This window comes from Malus sylvestris, chromosome 11 (genome assembly GCF_916048215.2).
Source record: "Malus sylvestris chromosome 11, drMalSylv7.2, whole genome shotgun sequence".
Classification (NCBI taxonomy): domain Eukaryota; kingdom Viridiplantae; phylum Streptophyta; class Magnoliopsida; order Rosales; family Rosaceae; genus Malus; species Malus sylvestris.
In genome coordinates, this window is record NC_062270.1 from 1,255 (window position 1) to 26,025 (window position 24,771).

At 36.9% G+C, this 24,771-nt stretch overlaps 1 protein-coding gene across 7 annotated transcripts; it reads right to left on the bottom strand.

The window, feature by feature from the left end:
- Positions 1-895: 895 nt before the first annotated feature.
- Positions 896-24,623, bottom strand: LOC126588881 (TATA-binding protein-associated factor BTAF1-like). 7 transcript variants are annotated; one of them, XM_050254024.1, is made up of 29 exons: positions 24,420-24,623; positions 23,956-24,262; positions 23,687-23,781; positions 21,673-21,887; positions 21,497-21,551; positions 20,675-20,756; positions 18,692-19,011; positions 17,215-17,323; positions 16,454-17,033; positions 16,137-16,269; positions 15,958-16,026; positions 11,873-12,084; positions 10,541-10,772; positions 9,584-9,757; positions 8,745-9,170; positions 8,213-8,656; positions 7,885-8,004; positions 7,324-7,803; positions 5,833-6,371; positions 4,952-5,441; positions 4,802-4,870; positions 3,775-3,879; positions 3,208-3,435; positions 2,856-3,119; positions 2,713-2,762; positions 2,229-2,341; positions 2,074-2,156; positions 1,569-1,781; positions 896-1,408 (listed from the first exon to the last, which is right to left on the bottom strand). In XM_050254024.1, the coding sequence occupies exons 2-29, from the start codon at positions 24,002-24,004 to the stop codon at positions 1,238-1,240; spliced, it is 6,120 nt and encodes a 2,039-aa protein (XP_050109981.1). In that variant the 5' UTR covers positions 24,005-24,262; positions 24,420-24,623; the 3' UTR covers positions 896-1,237. The 7 variants fall into 7 exon arrangements, with proteins under 7 accessions (XP_050109981.1, XP_050109979.1, XP_050109982.1 ...); XM_050254022.1 differs by having other exon boundaries at positions 23,956-24,265; XM_050254025.1 differs by having other exon boundaries at positions 24,383-24,623.
- Positions 24,624-24,771: the final 148 nt, after the last annotated feature.

The window sequence follows — 24,771 nt, forward strand, 5'->3', positions numbered from 1 at the left end:
CTTTCTTTAAGGGTTTAGGGTTTGTTGAAGCCTTTTAAAGGCATGTGGAGCCTTTATAAAACCACCACACACCATTTCTTTTTACTTTCCAATTGTGATGCATTTTCGAGACATAACTTTCCCTCAACATGTCCTGATGTGGCATTCTTGTTCAAAGTTTGCCATTGTTGCACCTTAGCTAGGGATATTGTGCTTTTGTGATGCATGAAGTGGAATGTATGCGCATGCCTTCCCTTTGTTGTGCCCTTTTCATTCCCTGCCGTGCCATTTTTGTATAGACCTTGTCTTAGTCATGCCTTTGCAAAGTATTGCTTGCCCTTGTCATGCACTGGCGTGGCATTCTTGTTCGTTCCTTTACAAGTCATATGGTGCCTTTCCCTTGTTGTGTCATTGCAAAGCTAAGATGCCTTGTCATGGGGGATGCTTTATTATAGCCATGCCCCTTTCATAGCCAAAGGCAACAAAGGATACAACTTGCATTGCCAAAGACAGCACAAGGCCCCACTTTACCAATGTCAATGCACGACCACCTTTCTTACCCTAGGCAATGCAAAGGCGCGACTTACTTGTCCAAAGGCACTGCAATTATGCAAGGCGCCAATTCCATGGCCATAAACAAAACAAGGCTCTTCTTGCTTGGCCAGAGACCCAACACATGCAGCATTTTACTAACCAAAGGCAACCAAATGCGCTACTTAATACTTATTAATTGCAAAATAACATAATCTGTTTCTAGTTTCATAAAAGATGAAAGGCGTTTTTCAGGTTGTTCTGTACAATGTGTCCTCCATGACATGCTTGTTCTTGCCATGCATTTGCGATTTTTGTGCCTTATCTTTTTTCATGTCTTGGCAATCAGGTATGAAATATGATGATGTACTTCACTCCTTAAGTATATTGTGAATAACCAAAAATTTAATAGATTGTTTACCCAACAAAATAATTCCTGGTTACGGCCAACTTAAATAAGAAAAGAAGCTGATTGTATTTACACGATACGGATTATACAATTCTCTTTCCCTCCAAAACTTCTTGGTCATCTGTCACCAGTCATCATTAACCCTGATGCCAGGTTTCACTCCTGGAACTAGTCATTCAACTCTTGCCCCCAAGTCCTGAAATCATAAAGATATGGGAGAACTAACGAAAGGGAAGGGTACGGCTAGAGTTACAATGTCAAAATTTGGGTCCTAACATGCTGCAGAAATATACTGTGTACTGGGAGGAAGGCTTCGCATCAACCATCAAGCTTTGCCAAGAAGTTACTGAGATTGTATTCTTCGGTGTACTGTGATTGATCCCACAACTCCTCCAGCCCACCAAGAATTGCTTTCAACCCCTTTCCAGTGCCCATTAATTTCACATCTCCATCAAATTTTCCATCGGGATGCTTTAATATAGAAGTTCCCTAGAAAACAAACAAATAGTCGAAACTTTTCATTGACATCAATTAAGAACTTGCAGCAGACACGTAACAATTCAATTAAAACTTGTAGAAACTCATATTAGCTTCTGTAAACGTGCACAGCATCCAAAACGAATTCAGAAAATAGACCAGCCGGCAATACCTTTTTGGACGTTTCTGCAGTAGCAAATAGATCAAGCAGTTGGTCTGTATTCATGGTTTTCATACTAGCATTTTCAGCATTAATGACTGCATTAGCTACTGAAAGCTTAAACTTTTGCAAGCTCATAACTTTCTCTTCGAGAGTGCCACGCATAATAAGGCGATGGACATTGACAACTTTTTTCTGACCTAATCTGTGTGCTCTGTCCATTGCCTGCAGGTCAAAAAAAGGGTAAATAACAACGAATAATGCTGAGCAATTAGGGAGCTTCAATGAAGTTCATCTCAGAGATCTTTTATTGAAAACTAGACTTAAAATGTGATAGAAGGCATCTGTATCCAATTTCAAGAGTCGATGATGCGAAATTAGGGAGCTTTATTGAAGTTCATCTCAGAGATCTTTTCCTGAATGCTAGACTCAAAATGTGACAGATGGCCTCTGATTCCAATTTCAAGAGACGAAAATTTCGACTCCTTAGAGGATAAAGACAGCAAAAGACAGTCACCTGATGATCCCGCATGGGGTTCCAGTCATGCTCCATGAAAACAAGTGTGTCTGCAGATGTCAGGTTCAAGCCCAGCCCACCAACTGCAGAAAGTGATTAAACTTTAGTAACACTCTGATTGAATCTAGTACGCAGGCAAAGGATAAAATGCCAACCATGGGTTGTGAGTAGCAGGACATCGATTGTAGGATCCGAATTGAAAGCTTTGACAATATCAAAACGTTTTTCAGGTTCAACTGACCCATCCAGCCGCAAGTAGGTTACACTGCTTTAAAGAAACACATAAGACCACTGGATCACTATACCATACTATACAAGAGGATAAACATTGTGAAAGCAATTGCACAAGTTCACTATACTAGAGGATGATTCTTCTACAGTTATACCCACCATATCTAGAATTTATTCGTCACATGTACTCAACCCCCTGATTTCTGGCATATTAATTTTTCTAGGTCCAAAAACCAGATTTCTAACTGAAACAGTTAGAACTCATGTAATACTGTTACTTATCAGAATTGTGGGACAAGATTGTGAGAGAACTCAACACTAGAATAACTTTCCACTCCAAAACAGTCTTTAATAAGATTAGCAGACTTCAACTAACAAAGATGCATGAGAGAGGTTTACGAGACCAACCTCTTCATATGAGTATGAAATAAGTCTCTTTCTATTAAGTCCAGAAATGCCTGCATGAGACGCCATTGCGCATTATAAACCATGAATTAAAGCTAAGCACAGGTAGCTTAAAAGAGAACAAGTCAAACATAAACGGACAATACTTTATGTTGAGCAAATATCAAGACTCTGTGCTGCCCCACGCTTATGGCACCTTCAGAACTAGAAGCATCAACACCTATTCCACACTCTTCAAGAATCTCCTGAAGTGCAACTAGTTTGGGAGAGTGGTATGGCTTGTGCAATTCTGAAATTGTATCAGAGCCTCCCGGTAGTAGCTCTGACAAAAGGCATGCAATTGAATCTGGGACCTTTTTTTCAAGAACAAGCAATGGGTGACTGCATAGTTTAAGCAAGTACTGAAGTGCCTGAAACAAGAACAAATAACATCCATTCAATGATAGGAACATACTGAAGCAAAAGAAAACTAAATACAAAAATAAACAACAAAATTACCTGAAAAACATGGGATGAAGCTCTAGGTGATTCACTATGCCCTCCTGTATCTGCTGTCTCATTTTGTTTCACAATACTTGAGATCTCTTGTCTCACATGTGACCCAGAAAACTGTTCGTACAATTTCAATTGTACAGGGCTCAGGTCACAGAACCTGTCCTGAATAATTTTCTCAGGAAGATCGGACAAGACTTCATCTTTTGTTCGACGGAGGAGGAAGGGCATGACCTATTTGACAGAATTTTTTAGTCAGGAAAGTCAACAATTTCTACACAAACTCTTATCACTTTTGCCAACAGTTAGTACTAAGCCAGCTAATTTCACCAGAGAAGTATCTCAGTGAACAATTTGCACTCTTTAAAATTCCAGAACTTGGAATGCACAGAAAATTTCATATATACTTGTAAAAGTTTGACCATAGTATTATTTTTCACATCAGTATCCAGTGAGATTGCAAGGTCAACTACCAATGGGGTCAAACACCAGGTAGCACAATTTTTTCAAGATGCTTGATATGCAAAAAACATAAAGAGTGGTATCACAAAAAAAAAAAGAAAGGAAATTTACCTGCTTGTGCAATGCTTCCATCGCAAGTGCTCCTGCTTCAGCATCCTTTGCAGAGCACTTAGGATCTCTGGCTGCCACCAGTGGTTTCCCAAAAGTGGCTTGGAACTGCCCAAAATAACATTAAAACAACAGACTTATTTATTTATCATGTCAGATTGACAATTGTTCGGGGAAATGTGTACTACAGTGTTACACACAGAATGTACATACATCTAAATTTTTCAAGAGACTAGCAAATCATGAAAGAGAAATTACAATCACTTAAACTGATAATGGGACTATCCAAACATATAGTTGATTACGGGAAAGACAGATTTTTAAATAATATTACTTTCTGATAGATGATGTTCATCTTCATCAAACCAGACTCTTAGTAACTTTATAAGTACACTCTTAACAGAAAGAAAACACAATGTAAGTTACACTCTTAAAATAATTGTACGCTATTAGTAACCCTCATTCTAGACTTTTTAAGTGTTAAACCAGAGTAGTTTCTCTCTTGATTATGTTATTCTCCAAATTGGAGGATATATATAGCAATACAAACAACCAAGATCAAGTATGAAACCAATAAGTCAAATATGACTGCTATGAATCTACTGCCTACAATCTACATTTACTCTATAGAATCAACTCTATTCTTTATATGAGATTTCTTGTCTGATCTTTAGTCAAGATTCCTGCTTCAATTAATATCAGCCAACACTTTATAAGTAGAGTCTTTGGAGACCAAAAGTTACAAAGATAGATACTCTGAGCACCTGCTCCCAGAAAATAGGGTTTTAAGATTTTTCTAAACTACCAAGCAACATGGCCAAATTCATTTATTTGAGTTCCTGTAAAGATTTATGTGGGTATCTATCAGAAAATTATTTATGTGGGTTTAGCCTGAAAGCCACCATGTGTTTTCAGAGTTTGTTTTTATGCTTACTTCTATAAGAGAATTCTTTCTGCCACATAAAAAAATTCAAGGAAAGAAAACAAACAAAAAAAATATAATATATAACAGAAGAAGGCGAAAACACACCTGCCTCTCTGTTCCAAGAAAGCCGGGCATTACGAAATCAAAAAGGGACCATAAATCCATGACATTATTCTACAACAAAAGGTAGGTCCTTTTCAGAAGAAAATAGAAAATCAGTTTTAAGGTAATTTCATGAATCAGTGAAAGACCAACCTGGATTGGTGTTCCACTCAATATCAAACGATGCTGGGCTTTCAATTGCTTCACTGAAAGTGTAACTTTTGACTTTGCATTCTTGATCACATGTCCTTCATCTAAGATACAATAGTTCCAGATAAGCTTCCCAAGATAATCAATATCTTTGCGGACCACATCATATGATGTTATTATTGCATTATGCTTTCCAAAATGTTCTCGAAGTGCAATGCGCTCTTGAGCAGAACCAACATATTGGAGAGTAGATATTACGGAAAGATCAATGTACTTCTCTATCTCAAAGGCCCAATGTCCAACAAGTGTTGATGGGCAGATAATTAAAGATGATGGAAGATTGCCGTCATTCAAAGTTTGATGTTCGACTATATCAGAAGCCACAATAGCCAATGCTTGAAGTGTCTTACCAAGACCCATATCATCACATAAGATTCCATGAAGCTTGAAACGTTTTAAAAAGGCTAACCAATTTATGCCTTCCTGTTGATACCTATAACCAAAAGAATCTGTTAGGAACCAGAATGTTGATTCACTGCAAAGTCAAACCAATTTATACCTATACCAGTAAGCCTTAGAAAATAGAGTACTCCTATATCAACCCAACTAACAGTCAACCTCAGCCACCAACCTTCTACATGACTCTACCAGTAAGATATACAACAATTTAGATATATTTTCTCTTTTCCGCAATTCTAACCAGTATACATTATAAACATAGGTTTAGAATACAGCTACACATCGTGAATAAACCAGACACAAACATATGTAAAATGTCCCCAGTTCATTTAGAGTTGTAGTCTTAGCTGTTACAAAGATAAATATCAAGCCAAGTTTCAAAAGTCTTAGCCACGAATTCATTCAACATTAAGTATTTTAGCTACCTTCTCAGTGTCACTTTCAGTTCAGTACAAAGCTTGTAATCATCAATATGGGAGTTGTCAAGTAGTTGCTCCAGAAATGTTGCATCTTCTGCACTTCTGGAGAAACCTTCAGTTAGTCCAACAGGTAGAGGGAGGCCCCGTGCAAGTGGAAGAAGAGGTACAAGAGCAGCAAAACTGCGAGTCACACTCTGTCTCACAGACTGATCACAATCACTCATACACCTTAAAAGAGGGACAACTAAGAAAGGAGCATATGGAACCAGCTCCACACCCAATCCTTGGACAAGCAAACTAATAAGCATGCCTGCACCTTGTCTGGCACCAACAGATGTCATATCCCCTAACATGGGTATGGCATTTTCAATTACAGCTCCCATCACATGCATTTCCTTTGACTTGGCCATTGTGGTGATGCATCTAGAGGAAGCCAATCTAACAGCAACATGGGAATGACGAATGCACTTCAATATGTATGGAAGAAGGGTGAGTAGTTTTGGTTTCAGATCCTCATTTAGCATTGAAGCAATAGAACGTACTACCTGCAAGTTTTGAGACAATTTAGGTTTCAAGTCCGTAGGTCCACAAATTTTGACGGTTTACCATTTGTAATGCAATAACTCATATGTTACAATCTAAAATTCCAAAAATTGTCATGTCCTAATTTACAATCAAGTAAAGGTAGATAGTTCAGAACTAGAAAGAAAACCCAAAGAAAAGGAAAATGTCATTTATCAATACACCTAGATTGTTATGGATAAAAAAGACATTAGCAGCTAATGCAACAATGTGACCCAAATAGTTAGAAACAGAGCACGAACAAAACAACTTCTGAAAAGATCGGGCAAGTCTTATTTTTAACCTTTGGCCTTCAGAAAAATAAGCAGTCAAGAAATTAAGGTTGGCCATTATTAACCAGGAAAGTATTAAAAACACAAAACCATTCGAGAAGTGAGTGAAGCAGCATCAAGTTTTCATGTTGAGTAAAGATGGATATGCTTATTAAATTTTATCTTCCCCTTTTCTTCTAGTTCCCTGATCTTATTATTTGCAAATCCACACTCCTATTTTTTTTTTTTTTTGGGTCAATACACTCCTATTATTTTAGACAATATCAAAAAAATAAAAAAGGAAAAGGAAAAAGAAATTGCATGAGCTTCCAATTTTCATTCCTCATACCCACAACATCTCAGTTCATGTAAACACTTTTCTTTAATTCTGCAACCTTGACTGGTCTCTGGTCCTTTATCTCTATTAGTGATCGTGAATCCCCGTCATTTTGAAGTAACAAAAGAGCGAACAGTTCTCATAGTTATTTTTTTTTTTTTTAACAATTTAATAGACAATTTTCATATTTGTAACACCTTTCGACATTTACTGATGTATATCATACGCAAAAATATTAGTACTGAATGCAGTCAAATATTAGTACTGAATGCAGCCGCAAGATTTAATAGAAGTAACACAACCAACAAAATCAAGGATGATAAGAACCTGGATATTATTTATCAAGGTCTGGGGATCCTTCACAGATTCCAGAGTTTGTGTAATTTTCTTTTCATCTGCAGGATTAAGGGACTGAATACTACTAGGCTTAAGCACTTCAGTGAGGCAATCCCAAAGTTTTGGAAGCTCGTCAAATAATGAAGCACCAAACTTCATACAAAGATGCCTCAAGGCAAGTTCAGAACCTCGTCTACTAATAAATCCCTCAACCTTTGAGCGATCTTCGCTTCCAGCCAGAATGACCTTTGATTTCTGCTTACCAGTATTTGTCCCAAAAGATAGGAGATCTTGGTCATCAATAATATCTAAGGAACAGATGACTGCAGCTTGAGGTGTTTCTCTAGGATCCATACATGTTAAATTACATATATTCTTAATTAACTTATCATTTGGGCTTCGGCTACGTGAAATACAGTGAGAAATAAGCTCTGCAAGTGCCTCAGCTGCCTTCTCTTGTAGTATTTCCTCCTTCCCAAGAGATTTAAGATTATCAGATTAAATAACTAAGCAACCATAGGATTAAGAAAGCATTTATATATAGAAGATTACCTGTTCTCTTTTGATAGAAGCCATCAAAGGCAAAATAATGGGATTTAGTCGTTCAGGAAGCTCTGACATCCAAACAACAGAAGCAGCAACAAGAGAAGAGACAGTAACATGTAGATTGCTCTGCAGATTGTTACAGAATGTAACAGTGAGCAAAAGGTAACCACTCAAATATAATTATAGAATTGGGGAAAAGCTAATACAAAACCCTTAATAAAAATGAAAAACGTCGGACACTGTTCCAATAATTCCATTAAAAAAAAGAGATGCATCCTTCTGCCTAGCACTTAAAGAAGCATATCAAGAATATGCAATTATGTCCCACAATTACCTGAACACATTTTAAATATCCACAAGTTGTCAGAAGTCGTTGTTTTGCTGACTCTATATCATCAACAATGTGCCTTTCGAAAGAATTGTTCCCCCCAATATCATTACACAACATTGGAAGTTTCGATGCAAAATTAATTGCATTGTCCACGTTCAACTTTTCCAAGTCAATTTTGGTAGTAGACAACAAACTCTGAAACATACCCGATGATTGAATAGTATTTAACAACTGACTAGCCTCCGAACGCATCTTACAATACGTTCTTGAAAGCTCGGCATAAGGAAGACATGGATCGTTTGTAGGGAATGCAGGTTCAAGGCATGCCAAGAAATCCAACATCAAATTTTTGAGATGGTTCAGAAAACCTGGCATGACTCCAGCATTTTCAAACACACCTGCCCTTTTAATCTCTTTGAACCAAGAAATAAGAACCATAGATGCCACCTGATTGCATATGAGTAACAATTAAATATACGAATACTGAAAAAGGAAGGGAATGATGGTGGAACTTGCATTTAAAATCAAATGGTACCTGCCGCTGGACACCAGATAAAGAGGTAAAGGCATCAGTCAGTGGATCAATTACATACTGCATTGAGCCTTCGTGCAATCTAGAAGCAAAAACTCCCAATGCTGCCGCAGTAACCACTCGGGTATGAGTCACAGACATTTCAACATCCGCACCAACAACTATCTGAACATTATTGGTTGAAGCATCTCCACCTTTTTCCTCTGGAATGGATCCCTTCGAAGATTCCAACCCAATGTTTCTACAAGACTCATTTTCAAGCTTCACAGCTCTCATTTTAGCTGCTGCTTTAAAATGACTCTTTCGTGGGAGAGCAACAGGCCAAAACATTTTTGTAGAATCTAATGCTGAACCATACGAAGTAGTTGCAAGTTCTATCCAAGAGGACATATATAACCTTGCAGCAATTTCCAAGTCCCCTAATGGACACTGGTATAACCAGGGGGAGAGAGAGAGAGTTAGAATGAGCACAAATTTTTGCAAATAAGAATCAGTAAAATGTTACCAAAAGCAAGAAACGGCAAGCGAGAGCAAAGGCATAAAATCAAGAAAATGGAAGCACGTGGTGTGTCAATTGCATACATAAATGTAGAAATGTGGAAAACAATATCCAGGTAAAAGTAAAAAAGACATCCGTAAGAGGTTTAGATTATTTGTGCCTCCAAATAAAAGTCCCACGCAGTCACGCTAATGTGAGAGCAGGTCACATTTTCATATCCTTTTGTTAACCAATAAAAAAAAAAAAAAAAAAAAAAAAAAAAAAAAGCAGATAAATACATCTTCAACAAGGGGAAATAAACAAAAGTACAATGAAAACTATTAATTATCACAAAGTAAAGAACCTGAACAAGGAGCCTCCAAACTCTCTCTGAAAGTTTCAAAATTTCATCATTTGATTCAAGCAGTAAATTCTGAAAAACAATCCGAAGGGTATCACCCAAAATAAAAGATGGCCAAAATGAAGTACTCGAAGACTCAGAGATGCTCCCTTTGTATCCTGCTTCAAGTAGTCGTTCCTGCAAATGAAAATGCATAGTAGAGAATTAACTGTAAATAAACAATTACAGGCATGCAAACAAATAATTACGCATACTTAAGAACATCCGAACCCTGATGCACAAGTAAGCATTATATAAATGTCACACACGGATTAGTACCAATAAAACATTTACTTGTTTAAACACAAGAAAATATAACATTAGATAGATGGTAATGGCAAAATCACGTCACTTGTGGTGGGACAACAGGAATAATCTGGCTTTGGTAATAAAGCTAGTGTTAGCTATGTTCACTAATATACCAGACCAAAAGTCAAAGCAAGTCACATTATGGTCAATGGGGATTGGCAGCGTCTTGCTAGATCTGATCAGCTTCTCATTATTTGTAATGGTTGTCTTGTTGTACAATGAACATAATTAACAGTCAAAATGTGGTGTGCACACCAGGAAATCTGGTATTTTAAATAGTTACAACACTCGCAACGCCAGTAGGGGCGCCTTTGCTAAAGACAAGAGGGTGAAACTGCCTTGATTTATGCATTGAATCATAAGCATGCCTTCATAACTTGGTTGCAGGTCAATATGACATTAACAGATTTTGTGTTTTGGGCTTTTTTATTTCTTGCTCTAATCTACATAAAACTTAAATCCATCCTTGTACGTTTTTATATGAAACAAAACACTTGTATTGACAAAAGACAAAATAGTCTAAAGACTTTAATAGACAATTTATATATATTTTTTTAAATGGTACAAAATTGTATAACAAAACTACAACAGACCAAGAGAAGAGAAGTTTACCAACGTGCGGATAGCTGAATAACGAACTGATGTGATACTATGCCTCATAAAGGGCCACAACCGTGGTGCAAGTGTTGATAACATGAAAGGATTATCATGCGAAATTAATCCTTCTCCAGTATCATCAATGCTACTGAATTCATTTAAATCAAACTCTTTCGATGTCAAATCCTCAAAAATCCAAGGAATCATGTCTTCCTGGGAATATATTTCCGCCAACAGATTCATTACGCTGCAAAAACAACATCCACGATTGATCTAAGGAGTAAGGACTAATATTCCTATGACAAAAGTTGGTTATAAGCTATATATTAGATTTTCACTAAATTTACAAGCATGTGATATATCTTAGGCGGATAAGAAATGTGCCAATAAGAATCTCTCATCAATTACAGTAAATACAACTGATTATTAAGTTTTTTCTATTGACTAGTATCTGCCCACACACAAAGTGCATGTGGATTTTTTACTAACTAGTATCTGCCCACACACAAAGTACCTGTGGATTTTTTACTTTTTTATTTAAAATTGGAGAGAGGAAGAGAGTGAGAGGGAACGTGAGAGTGGGGGAGAGGGAGAGAGGTTTGTTTTTTATTTTTTTTATTTTTTTTAAATTAGAGATGATAAAATCATATGTAGGTGAGGCTTAAACAAAAGATAGCAAAATTTTCTTTTGTGAAATTACACTATTGTCCTTAACTTTTGTGTTTGATAGAAGACAAAAATGTCTTTTCACCCTCTTTTGGTTGACAAAGAGGGTTTCATTAATATGTAGTTTAGATAATTGAGAAGCACAAAAAATATGGACGAGAAGTCTGAAATCCTAGATGCAATTACAAACTGAAGACAACAAACTAAATGACAAGTCTGTGAAATCCTTCCTAGATGCATATACAAACCGAAGAAGACAAACTATATTCAAGTCATACTCACCCCATATCAAGATGAATTGTGTATAAAGGTTCATCTTTATTTTTTTTCACATAATTTATATCACACCATATCATTTAGGAAAATTGCCGTATGTAACACCAGATTGCAAAGTTTTTCCAAAAATACTGTCTTTTTAAAATCCAAGCACAAATACCACCAATAAAGACATTTATATCAACCTCCGTTCTCCCATTTCTCTCCAATTTTCCAAATCTTCCTCCTACCCCATCCTTTCTCTCCTCTTTGTTCGGTGAAGTGAGTGCACACAAGACTTTCCTTATTTGTGTGCAACACATAAATTATGTAGTCAGACATATTACCTTGAGAAGACTATGAAGCATATATTAATAGAAAACAAAAAGGCTAATTGACTACAAAATAATCAACAAACAAGAGTACCTGCTAGTGGATGGACTTAAATCATCCAAATCAAGTAATATATCCCATAGTAACATCACTATAGAATGCAAAGTTTCACCCTTTAAAGCAACAATAGCAGCTGAGGTAGGTATCAAAGCATCCGCAGCTACTGCTCGAACATCATCATCGGGGTCCTCCAGGCCAGCTTTACATGCAGGCAGGACTCGGTCAAGAAAATTATGAAGCATCTCCTGGTGCCATAAAAAGAATCATTTTTTATAAAGAAACGATTGTATTAAGATCAAAGGAATAAAACAAAGAGGATGGTCTAGAAGACCAAACCAGGAAACAGAAAACAAACACGACTAGAAAGCAAAAACATAGAAAACACCCAGTACAAACATACACATAAAAGTCATCAGAGAAAAGCTGCTTTCCAGTCTAGCCTAAGCATAAAAATAATCATAGTAACTATAAAATGTGATTGACAAGAATCAATAATTGCACGGATATTTCACTTTGGTTGTCGGATACGATACTTTGTCAGATACGATACTTGTCGGATACTCGTCCGATACGTATCATGGTCAACGGATACAACTTTGACTTGATGGATACACGTATCCCACAATTGGGATACACATATCATGCTTTTAGAATACTTTTACACTTTCAAATAAGAAATTAAAAGGACAAAAATTAATGAGACGGAGCTTTATTTGAAATCTGATGTATATGAATAGCTAGCCTCTAATTGAAACTATGAATACAACTCTTACACTTCTTCTATATATATCAAGGGAATTATATTTCCAACTTTTCTTCTCCAACAAATCAAATGAAATTGAATTTGGACGATGAAATCGAATTCTTGTGTTATCAAAATATGTTCTAAATTATTTATTTTTATTTTTGTATATTATAATCTAATTTAATTGCCATATCTATCGCGTATTGTATCCTACTTTCAGAGATTTTTCATATTGCCATGCTGTATCGTATCGCCATATCCGTATCTGTGTCCGTGCTTCATGGACAAGAATTTTAAAATGCAAGAAGAAACAACCAAACCAAAAGAGAGACGCTTATTCACAGATAATGAAGCGTATGCAGAGTTTGTAAAAGCCACTGAGAAGCATCTCAAGAAAATCTCAGCAGGATTTTGTGACGAGTGTAGATTTTTCTTCACGAATCACAACTAAAGTAAAAAGGAAACGGGTATAGCATATCTCTCCCTCAATCCTCTTGAGGCACTCAACCTGCCCATAATCACCGAGAAGTTAACCAAACTCAAGCAACAACTAATCCATTTTCTCCATCTTCTACCAAACCCTATTCATTTCAGACACATGATGTCAAAAGGCCAATCAACATGATCGTAAGTTTTACCAAACTTTATTCTAATACATATCCTTCCTATCATCCAAATTCCTGAATAACCTCAATAGGGGTGGTGAAGCTTCATCAAAAATTGTTTTCCAGTGAGGATAAACTGAAGCCAACACTTTTGGGTATGGATGGGAGCAACAACTCATGAACAGAAAGCAGCTGGTTGAAAAGGCCCATTAAGGAGGAGGTTAAGAAAGAAATTTGTTTTTAATGCCACAAAGACAAAAACCTGGTTGTAGATGGTTTTCCATAAGCAGCATTTCAGCAATGTTGGGATATCATGAAACTGGATTTCATGATAGTATTACAGAGGTCTACATCAATAGCCAACATATCTCAATTATAACAATAATTTGGGTTCCTTGAGGATAAATGACGATCAGCCCATCAGTCTACTTTCAAGCTTGTACAAAGTTCTAGCCATAGTTCTGCCAAACCAACCAACCTAGGGAGGACCCGGAGGAGATTCTGGTACAGGGTTACCTTTGCAAGAACTTTTGTGAGAGGTTGGGAAACTTTAGATGCAGTGTTGGTGGGTTGCAACTTTTGTAGACTTCTGGTCAAATTTGATTGTGCTCCTCCCCCTTTTTTTTTTTGGACAAGAAACAGAACTTTTATCAACAACAGAAGGATTTACAGCAATGGGATAAGAAACTCACCATCTAAAATACTAGCCAAAACCTCTCAAGGACTAATTTACAAAAATCAAAATCTGAACCTGAACTCATTTTAAGCTGCTAACGCATCCATCAATATAGAAGAATGAGAATAGTCCTCATTCGACACTTAAGCCCAAAGATTCTCTATTACGCTCCACCAAATGTTCAACAAACTGCCAACGCCAGACTGCCCCCACAAAGTTTTAGCTTTCTTACCCCTACCTAGAACCTCGAACTTGGTGCTTCGAAGAAGAACAACACTGTATCGAAAAACTTCCTTAAACAACAAGCTCTAACTTCCTTAAACAACTTCCACCACAGCTGTATCGAATCAGAACAAAGTAGTGATTGACGCTCTCCTCTGCTGATTTACCGAGACAATACCACTGTCGCTTTTGAATTTGATCACAAGTATTGACCTTCCCAATAGCCACTAACCACGCAAGGACTTCAACTTTTGGAGCTCCTCTCCAGTTTTTAATATTGTGCTTACTTCTTTTATTAATACATATATTCTATTTCTTACCAAAGAAAAAAAAAATTCCCTTAAACATACCCATAGAATACTGTTAGAAACTGTGGATCAACTATAATTGTCCCACGTTGAGTGAATGTCCATATTGCTGTGTATTAAAGTGAAAGCACTTCGATAAAATAAAAAAATAAAAAAAGTGGAGCAAATTTCACCAAGATGTTTTGAGATAAAACCTCATGTCTGAATGGGGCAATGGACCATAGGTCCGTGACACAACCCTAACTTAGACCTAAGCAGGGAAGCAAGGGAATTATTGATGAAACCTGGGAACAACTGAAAGAAGTGGTTTGCAAACAAGTGGAACCAGAGCCCACAGTTTAGGTTGGGACACTAGGCTCATTATTATCATCAAGGTGGAGCAGACATATGCTCAGATGGCTAACCAATTACCCAATAGGTGGAGCAGACTCAAGAAAATCCTAACGGGGTTCAAAGTGGACTTGCAAGGGACCAATAAATCCTTAAGATGGAGTTGCCTGTGAGATTTTTCAGCAAATTGGGATGATGATACCTAGAGATGGACGGTTATGATAATTCAAGGTGGGACTTGAACGAGGAATTGTGATTTGATCCAAGGTGGAGAATGTTAGGAATTGTGTATCAAATAAAATTGTCCCATATTAGAGAAGTGAATGTCCATACTGGGGTATATTAAGAATGAGTCTTCCTAAGTAACACTGATGACTTTTGAGGATAAAATTTCACACATATGGGTCCATAAAGCCTGACCCAACCACATAAGGGACCTAGTTGGTAAGGTTAGGAACAATAACAATGCAAACCGGGGGAGCAGCAACCAATAGATACTGCAACCCATCTTTCCTTTTTTATTGAGAAAGTAATTAAAATTGATCGAAAATAAGTGCTTCTAGTCACGATAACAATGTTAAGAGTAACAGAAAATATACCAGTTGTGCTGCCCATACCTCACACTAAAATAGATCAAAATAAACCCACAGCTCATTATAAGTAGATTAGAACAACCCTCATGACAACAATAAGTGTTATAAAGAAACACTTAATAAAGCTCAATTGGAGGGAGGGAAAAACCCCTTGGCTATCCACTTACCATGTTCTAATTGATTATTACTTGTGAATTCCCTTGGTTCCTCTAAAGTGTAATGTTATCAAGGACTTACATGTGAGCAACCCTTTATTTGCATGTCATTTCTTTAATCGAATTAATAACAAGAACTTTAAAATGATGCAAGAAATCCATCAAGAAAAAGAATCTATGTATTCCATTCCATATATTGATCCTGTTTGTGCGTCCATTTCCAGCTCGAAAATAAATGTTTAAACATCAAAATATCACTTAATACCTCAATTTCTAAATACCTGAAGTACAAAGAACCACCACAAAAACTATCATTCTGCATCACAAAAATTTGAGCTCTATAATCTATATTATGGAAAATGGTAAAAAATAACACAACATATTAACCAACACATGGTTTTTTTTAGTAATGTCCAAAATATGCATGGTATTCTAGCAAGTTGCAAATTATCTCAAAATACTGCAAATAGAAACAAATACTTACCTGCCGTACGGCAACTAGATACTTAATACCCAATAGGCTTCCATGACGAACTTCCCATTCTGGTCTACACTGAACAAATCAAAATATCAGAAGCATAAAAACCACACCACCAATAATAACACCCAAGTGGAACCAATGTACAGCACTAAAAGCATTGCAATGCCATAGCTGACATTTACCTGCATCTTCAGCAAGATGTTCAATGTTTCATGAACTAAACTGGGATGCATGTATTTGAACACAACACCCAATGCTTGAGCACAGGTTTCACGTACTGGAGCAACTACCTGATCAGAGACATAATCTCCAAAACTGCACCCATAAATAAACAAAAAACATATATTTTATCATTTGAAGATGCATGGAGTTTCGTACTAACAGCCACATAATTTAGAACTAAGCAAATTAATAAATTATCATACCTACTTTTTTTTTTCTTTTTTTTTAATTCTTTTGGGAAAAAGGGCAGACTTGACTAAAAGGAAAAAAGCCATACCGGTCTAGTGACAAGACACACAAGAAACGAATTGCACAATCTTGAAGGAATTCGCAATTTTTAAGCCATGAATGCCTAGCCAGTTTAACCAAGTTCATCATATCACTATTTTCAGAGAGCCTCTTCAGCACATCCATTTTCTGAAAGGACCCCTTATTGTGAGACTGGCCCTTTAACTCAGTTGTCTGAGCTAGTTGCTCACATGGGTCCACCTTAACAGAGCTGAAATGAAGTTGACCATTAACCTGCGCAGAAGGCGACTTACAACCACTGTCTTCTACCTGTATACTGACATCAAAATCCCCACTCTTGCTGGAAGAGACCATGGTATCCACAAATGGAGATGTAACACCTTCAAACTTCAGCTTTTTCAGTTCTGGTTCAGATTCATCAATGGGAACTTGCATATTCAAATCAATCTCTCTGTCTCTCTTCATTGTAGATGCTGTGCATTTATTTTCTAACTCCCCAATCATTGCACCCTCCAGGCTCAAATCAGAAATAAATGCTCCAGCAGAAGCACCTTGATGGGTTAAAATTTCTCTCAAAGCCATCACACTACCATGGCGTACTTCCCAAACTTGGAAAAACAAAAAATTACAAACAAGATTGTAAGATTAAATACCATTTAAAAGCATATTATCAAAATATATGTATATATGGATACATATATACACATAGATAGAACAGGGCAGGCACTTAAAGGATACACCAAGAAGGCAGCCTATGCCCTGCTAGAAATAAAAATAACAGAAGCCAACCTTGATCAAACATATCTAGGATTAGTTGCTCAGCGAAGCTTTGAAAAGGCCACCGCCCCTCTCCATCATGTTCAATTTTTTCTTCATGATTATCGAAGTCCAAAATTTCCTGCATAGCTAATAAACATTAAATGCAGAAACTTATTCCCCCACAAAGGACGAAACTTGTGAGAAAAAAGTAACCAAATTAATTCTGCAATAGAACAATGGTTAGGAAATTTACACCTGAATATCATAAGATGTGAAACCTTTTAAACAATAGCAAATGCGAAAATGAATAATAGCATGTAGAGATCAGCCTGTAAAAGTCTAGTGAAACCTAGTACCAAATCGCAAGCAAACCAGTGCATCAATATCCTAGCTAGGCTAGTAGAAGACTAAACCTTCAAATTGTAAACTTTTGAGCCATCCTAAGTTCATAGGCTTACCCTTGCTTTGCAAAGAGGCTGTTTCCATGACGATAACTAATTATATTTCTTTCTTTCTTCACCCTTATAATCATCCCCTTCATAATCCAATCTCCCCTTAACAAGTAAGGCTTAGTCATAAATCAAAAACTTAAATGATAATTCAAGAAACCTTATCATGAAAATTGCATGCAAAATTTATCCAACAAATACAGTGTGTTCTTAGGATTTTGGTTCATCAAAGTTAGTGTCCTATTTTGTGTGGGATTGTATTATGGAAATTCAAGGTAACTTCTCCTAAAAGGACTAGGACGGGATCAAAGTTTCCTTGTACAATTAGATTGGGAATAGTAGACGATAATTTGGCAAAGGAAAGGAAGTGTGCTTTCCTATTAGGCTATTTCATATAGAATAGGAGACTTAATCAGAAAATAGGCGTGTAAACCACACCCTATACTTATAAATAGGGTGCGGCAAGGCTAGGGAAACAGAGAGAAAAGCCAGAGACAGCTGAGAGGGACAAAGAGGGATTAGTTCTAGAGTTTTTCAAAAGTACTGTAACTCTATTATTAATCAAAGAGGCCGTGATTTCTACTCTATTATTAATCAAAGAGGCTGTGATTTCTCTACCCAGGGAAATCACAACTGGAAGGAAAAATCCAGAAGAGTGTCAGAATTATACCACGTGTCCCTCAATTGCCTACACTTGAAGTTTACTCCATGAGCTTTTTTAAATGACACTCCTTGAAAATATATATTACTCAACACAACAATATAAAAAATACAATAACAGAGATACATCAAACAGCAAGATCCAGAAGAGAGTCAGAATTATAACACGCGTCCCTCAATTGCCTACACTTGAAGTTTACTCCATGAGCGTTTTTTAAGGACACTCCTTGAAAATATATATTACTCAACACAACAATATAAAAAATACAATAACAGAGATACATCAAGAGCTTCATATTTTATTACAACCAATTAAGAAGTATTTGTATGAAATAGCATACAACATCAAATCAGCTAGCACAAAAAGAAAAAAAAATGATCAGTAGGCAACCTAGTACCTTGTTAGTCCCAAATGAGTCAGGACATGCCCCCTTTGGTGGTATATTTTGAGCACATGGAACCTCCATATCCCCATCATCAGACCAACCTTTTGACTGGTCTTTCGAAGTGATTTTTGCTTTTCGTTTTAAAAGATTCAATTCCCTTGGACTTGGCCTTTCTGATACGACACTAGGAACCATATTTGCAACTAATTGCTGAATATTATGTGATGTACAAACTCTTGGATATGTCCCGTTCCCATGCGAGTTGTGTGAAATAAGGTCTTCATCTTTTATCATATCATTCACATCCATGAACTGCTCACATATATCCAAACCTGTATAATAAACAGTGAGATTTCTATTAGATCCAAGAGATTGAATTGCAAGTTAGCACACCATAATTAATAACAAAATGTTCGCAATGACTACATTATGAATATAATAAAACACCACTAACTACATATTCTGGTATTTCACAATGGCCTTCCCCCCTTCATACAGCACTGTGTGGATTAGCAAAACTGTGCGTGATCTAACATATCAAGACTTTTGGCTTCATTGTTGCCATCTGAGTCAGTACGATATAGAGAAGAAAGCCAAGGTTTGTAAGTTGGGTTATATCCAGAGATTGTTTGTTCTTTATATTAGATAAGCATAAATTACCAGGAAATGGGAAGAAGCAAGCCAAGGTTTTATGGTATCAGTGATTTTTTGGGCAACATCAATGGAAAGAAATAGGCTGATCTTTGGGGATCTCACAGGCAGCATGAATAAGGAGTTGTGGGATAAAGGCCATAATGGTCATCATTATGGGCTTCGGTTTCCTGAGTTTAGAGATTGTTCTTTTCCGGATATTTGCCTTAACTGAAAAGCTGCTATTAGTTAGTTTTATGGAGTTCCAAAGACGTGTTGAGTTTAGGATGATTATGCTCACGTTTCTGCTTTGTTTTACCTTGTGGACATCCAGTCTGCTCTTGTAAGTTTATTGTTTAAGCATTAAGATTTTGTCTCTTTTCAGAAGAGGGAAAAACAGGGACTGGACAGCTGTTGTATGCTAGCTGTATAGTGTATATTGGGGTGAGAGCGAGTAGGCTTGCAATGTATCAGCTTTGCTCATGCGGTGACTTGGGTCATATGGATGGAGATAAACAGAAGGATGTTGAAGATTTTCTTGAGTTGGTTTCATGGAGCTCTGAGACGGGATTCTGTTTCTGGCTATTCTTTGAACTATTTTCCTCAGAGTTCATGGGAATTTCACTTTCTTTGCTTAGGCTAGAATGGAAGGTGGCTGTCCTATAATGGCTTTTAGGTCTTTTCCCAGCTGTTTGTGTTGGGTGTTTTATTTTTTTCTGTGAGGTTCAGAGTTAGTCCTCTTGACCCACCTCTTCATTGTTTTTCTTCTCTCTTAATACCCTTATCACATGTCAGCGAAAAATAAAACTCCAGATTTTAGCCCGAGATCAAAAAGAAAACACATTAAGGAAAAAATTTCCACATTAGAAACCATAATCAGGTACATGGTCATTGGCTTGCAGGTGGGATTGGATGGTAGTTCCGATGGGTGGATGGGTGGATGGGTGGGTAGGTGATATTTGGATGGTGGTGTGTTTTTGCTAAGACAGAGAAAGGTAGGCCCCACTATGCCATGTGCCAGCCAACAAAAGGCCACATCAAGGCAAAACTCAGCAATAAGGAATAAGAATCATCAGATCTGCAGTTCAGATACCTGTCTCACTGATAGCTAAACTTATTCTCAAGTGGACAGCGTCTAGATTTTGTCTTTTTCCATACAGTCACTACAGAACATAATGGTTCAAAGAGCCAATCATCTTATCAGTACTAGTAGATTGAATTGAACTTTAAATATTAACCATTACCCTCTCCCCCAACAATCATACACTCTCCATGCTACAAAGACACCAACCTAAAGGGCATTTATCTGTTTTTCCTTTTTGGCCCGGGTATACTATCAGTGCAATAAAATAAACCATTACTAACCTAAACGACATTGAAGTGTTTGTTTCTGTCGAGCCAATTTCTCCCTTGGGTTCTTCATATGATCATTTGCAACATCATACTCCTGTTCCAAAAATGCAAGCATCCATTATAAAGAAGAAATGAAGACTCAAACAAAGCATATTTTTTTGAGTCAGAAAACAAGCATGATCAAAAGCACACAAAAGATATTAACTAAATTAGGCCATCCTCTTGCACAAACAAACATCTGCAATTCAAAAGGCAGGATCCACAATTCTTTTTATCTTTTATAAGAAGCAAAGATATTATTTAAAATCAGAAAAGTGATCCATTCAAGAATTATTAAAATGCGTCAGCCTTTTTATATATCATTTAATTAAGTAATGAGGCAACTTATCTATTCATTTTATGAAGCCATAGGTCATCTAAGAATAGCACAAATCAATGAGCAACATAACTCCTTTTAGAAATTTAGATATGAATAATCATTAAAATAAATTAAATTAAATTGAACAAAAGTAAAAATAAAATATGGAGAGCACTATAACTCCATCTCTGATCTCTTTATTTTATTTAATATATCTTTAGTCTACAATGTGCCACAGATACATAAATAAATAGTTTAAAATGGCTAGACTGGCCTATTAATGTTTCCCACGATTATCTTGTTGTAAATATGAACAAACATTAACACACACATAAATAATAGAATTGCACCTTGACATGGACAATTTGAAGAAACTGCCTATTTAAATTACATAATCAAACAGTGAAATTTAGACATCTTCCCTCTTTGACATAAGTGCAATTATGTCAACAAACATACAATAGACACTGCATTACCTGTCCCCCAGATGCAAACAGAGCACCAAACTCCAAAACCTTTCTGAGATCGAAGCTGTTAAGAAAATTCAAAGTTAGATAAACAGCCATGCCTCCAAGAAGACTCGTGTATTCACAGGCACAAATCAAGAGCCAACCAAACAGGAGCACTACAAGTGTATACAATAATGTCGCACCTTCTAAATGACGTGCCAGCAATGTTTGAATCAAAAATAGGGAAAGCAACCATATCTTCAACAGCACCAGATATCCCAGCATCAGACATCTTCGATTTAATACAAGTAAAGAGTTCAATCAAAGAGGTGTGCTTCACATTCTCAGCAATAGCCCCAACAGCATGAGCGGCAGCAACCCTTGTATCCCAGTTTTTGCTATGAAGATATTGTGAAACCTAATCTCGCAAGTTACATAAGTTAAAGACAGATTTTTTCACAAAAAAAGAAATCAATAAATTCAAAATGGAATATGTAAGAAACAAAAATCTAAGCTATACGTCAAACAAACCAACTATAGGCTAGAGCATCTATCAACTGTTGTGATTTACGACTCAAACTTAGGATGATGCAGAAATTAGATTTGTGTTACCTATTTCGTTTTGTTAATTACCTATTTGATTAGAATTTGGATTTACTTCGAATTAGGATTATTCTCATTGTAACCTAAGACCTATGCACTATAAAAAGGACCTTAGAGTTAGTTTATTTTGTGTGCCTTACCATGAGCGTAGGGAATTTTCTCTCATTGGGTTTTGGGTGGAGGTTACCGTTGGGAGTCATGAGTGTGTGGCAAATTCTTGGCTCATTCATTTGGCAATTTGGTGAGAATCAGTTTGTGAGTTTGAGAGTTAGAGAACAATTTGGGAGAATCTCCTCCGTTTGATTGCTTTGGGCTCTCTATTTGTTTGGTTTAGGGTTTGTATTTTGTGGGATTTGGTTGTGAGAATTTAAACACTCTTTTATAATCTCCGTTTGTTTAGTGAAATTCCTCGCTATGCTTCGCCTGTGGAAATAGGACGCCGAACCACGTTAATCTCTTGTGTTCTTATTTTGAGATTGTTTGTTTCTTCGCTTTTGCCTACGACGTCGATATTTGGTACTTTGTTTGAATTCGCTTTCGCTTGCACATAAAAGTACAACATCAACAAAAAACAAAACAAAGAGAAAATAATGCAACAGTTAGTGGGTAAGGGTTTCATATATTTGTTCTTTCTTTTGAGAAGGGAAACGGTTTCATATATTTTTTCTTTCTTCTGAGAGGAAACGCAAAAATCATTGGCAGTCAGTTTCAACTCGTAGTTGATTAACCCTGTTTTTTTAGTGTTTCATGCATTTGTAACCCTTAATTAAAGATGGAAGGACAACATGTAGATGCGTTATGTTATTGTAAAAGAAAATCAGAATGGTTGGGACAGGTTTTGAGGTTTCGTGGTATTTCGTAGTGCAGTTTGGCATGCCTTTGGGTTAGCTGTCTTTTAAGAAATGTTTATTTTTTATTTTGGATTCCTGACAATAGAAATGTTACTGTTGAAGTTCATTCTTAATATAAGGCTCTTGTTTAAGTACAGTGAAAATAATTTAACTTTACTTGGTGGTGAATACATAAACAAAATGGGAAGCAAAATTTTCATGTAAGACACTAAAGTTGTACATTTGCTGGTTTTCTGGTGTCGTGCTCCATCTATTTGGTATCCAGTGTGTTGTGCGCTCAATACAGTTATACATTTGCTGGTTTGCTCAAAGGGCCAATGTCATCATCATAAGAATAGCAAATTTTGCGTGAAAGGCACAACCAGACATTTGGAGGTATTTGAAATTCACATAATACTGTTAAAAATACTTTTATCTTAGAAGTTTATATGAGTGGATGCTAGCTCTTAGCAGCCCTCACGTTATTCTTTCTTGGATTTCGATCTTTTCATTAACATATATCAGACCTTAACAGGTTTCTCCCTATCTTGAATGAAAAAGGAAAAAAGTGAAGCTCTACCTAGCTCTCTAAACACATAAAAAGGCAAAAATATTTAAGCTTAGCCACCAGAGAAATGAAGTTGTAGTAATGTTGATTTTCGAATAAACCTCAACTTCCTCATTGGTTTTGTTACATTTTCAAGGCAGCAAAGATGCAGATGATATGGTGTGCATGGTGTGCATGGTGTAACTGCACAAAAGCAATCGTGGAAGTCAGTAATACCATTTTCAACAGAGAGCTCAAGTCCTGAGGATGCGCTTTGGCAATGTCCCCTATCTGCCGAGCAGCCGTAAATCTCGTCGCTTGGGTTGAACCAGCTATCAGGATTGGGTTAAAGAAAAATTCCAATTGAAACCAAAAAATTGGGAGATTGACGAAAGAGGGTGATTCAATATGTAACCAATCCAAACAACATGCATTCAACAATAATTTGATTTAATTTAATTTAATAGAGCTGAAAATATAAGAAAAGGAAAAGGTTGAAAGGATACTGTCCAAGAGAGTGAGAAGGCGGTGGAGACGAGAGGACTGCTGGGCCATAATAGATCATCCCAACTCTTCTTTTGTCGGTGCCAACAATCTAAGTACTAGTAGTAATAGTAGTAACGCTGTAAACTCTCTTCTTTGTCGTCGCCACCATCTTTTCAATAACTGCGGTCAATGGAACCAGGATATACAATCTTCACAGCTTTTCTCCATTATACACGACGGACACTATAATTACGCATAGGCTTTGGACGCGGACAATTGCGTTCCCGACGACCGTGTTTCAGTCCAGACACCAAATGCGTCAGATGTCTTCTGCAAATCAGCACAATTTTTTTTTTTAAATTCAGATAATTTTGAAAAAATTAAGCAAGCCAAGTGGAAGAGGGCAAAGCAATTGCGAAAGCATTAGATCGAGCCAGCAATCAGCACCTGAGATGGAGGCGAAGGCACGGGCGAGACGACTTACCTGAACAAGTGCAAGATAAAGGCAGCCTAGTGTCTCTCCTTCCTTCTTCCACGGTGGCCCTTTTTTTAATAATCTGGGGGGTGAACACCCCAAACCTTCCACGGTGGCCTTGGTTTCTTCCCCAACCCCGTTTACGGCGACTGCCTAATGATTTTATTTTTTTTTTAATTCTTTATTTTTCCGTTGGCACGAGAGCTCCGAATTTCCTCTTTTCTACTTCTGTTGAAGATAAATTTCGGTTTTCTCTTGGGCTTTTCGGTTGCAGATTCCGAATGGGCTTTGAATTACATGGGGGCCAGATGGGATGAGACCCGGTTAACCAACCAAGGCCTAGTTTGTGTGTTTTGTCGCT

Excerpts from the sequence above, each read along its gene's own strand:
- LOC126588881 (XM_050254024.1), bottom strand. The coding sequence starts at position 24,004 with ATGGCCCAGCAGTCCTCTCGTCTCCACCGCCTTCTCACTCTCTTGGAC. Across the intron at positions 12,085-15,957 it reads ATCTAGTTGCCGTACGGCAG|GAGATGCTTCATAATTTTCT; the intron begins GTAAGTATTTGT and ends TTATGGCACCAG. Across the intron at positions 6,372-7,323 it reads CCTTGATAAATAATATCCAG|GTAGTACGTTCTATTGCTTC; the intron begins GTTCTTATCATC and ends CAAAACTTGCAG.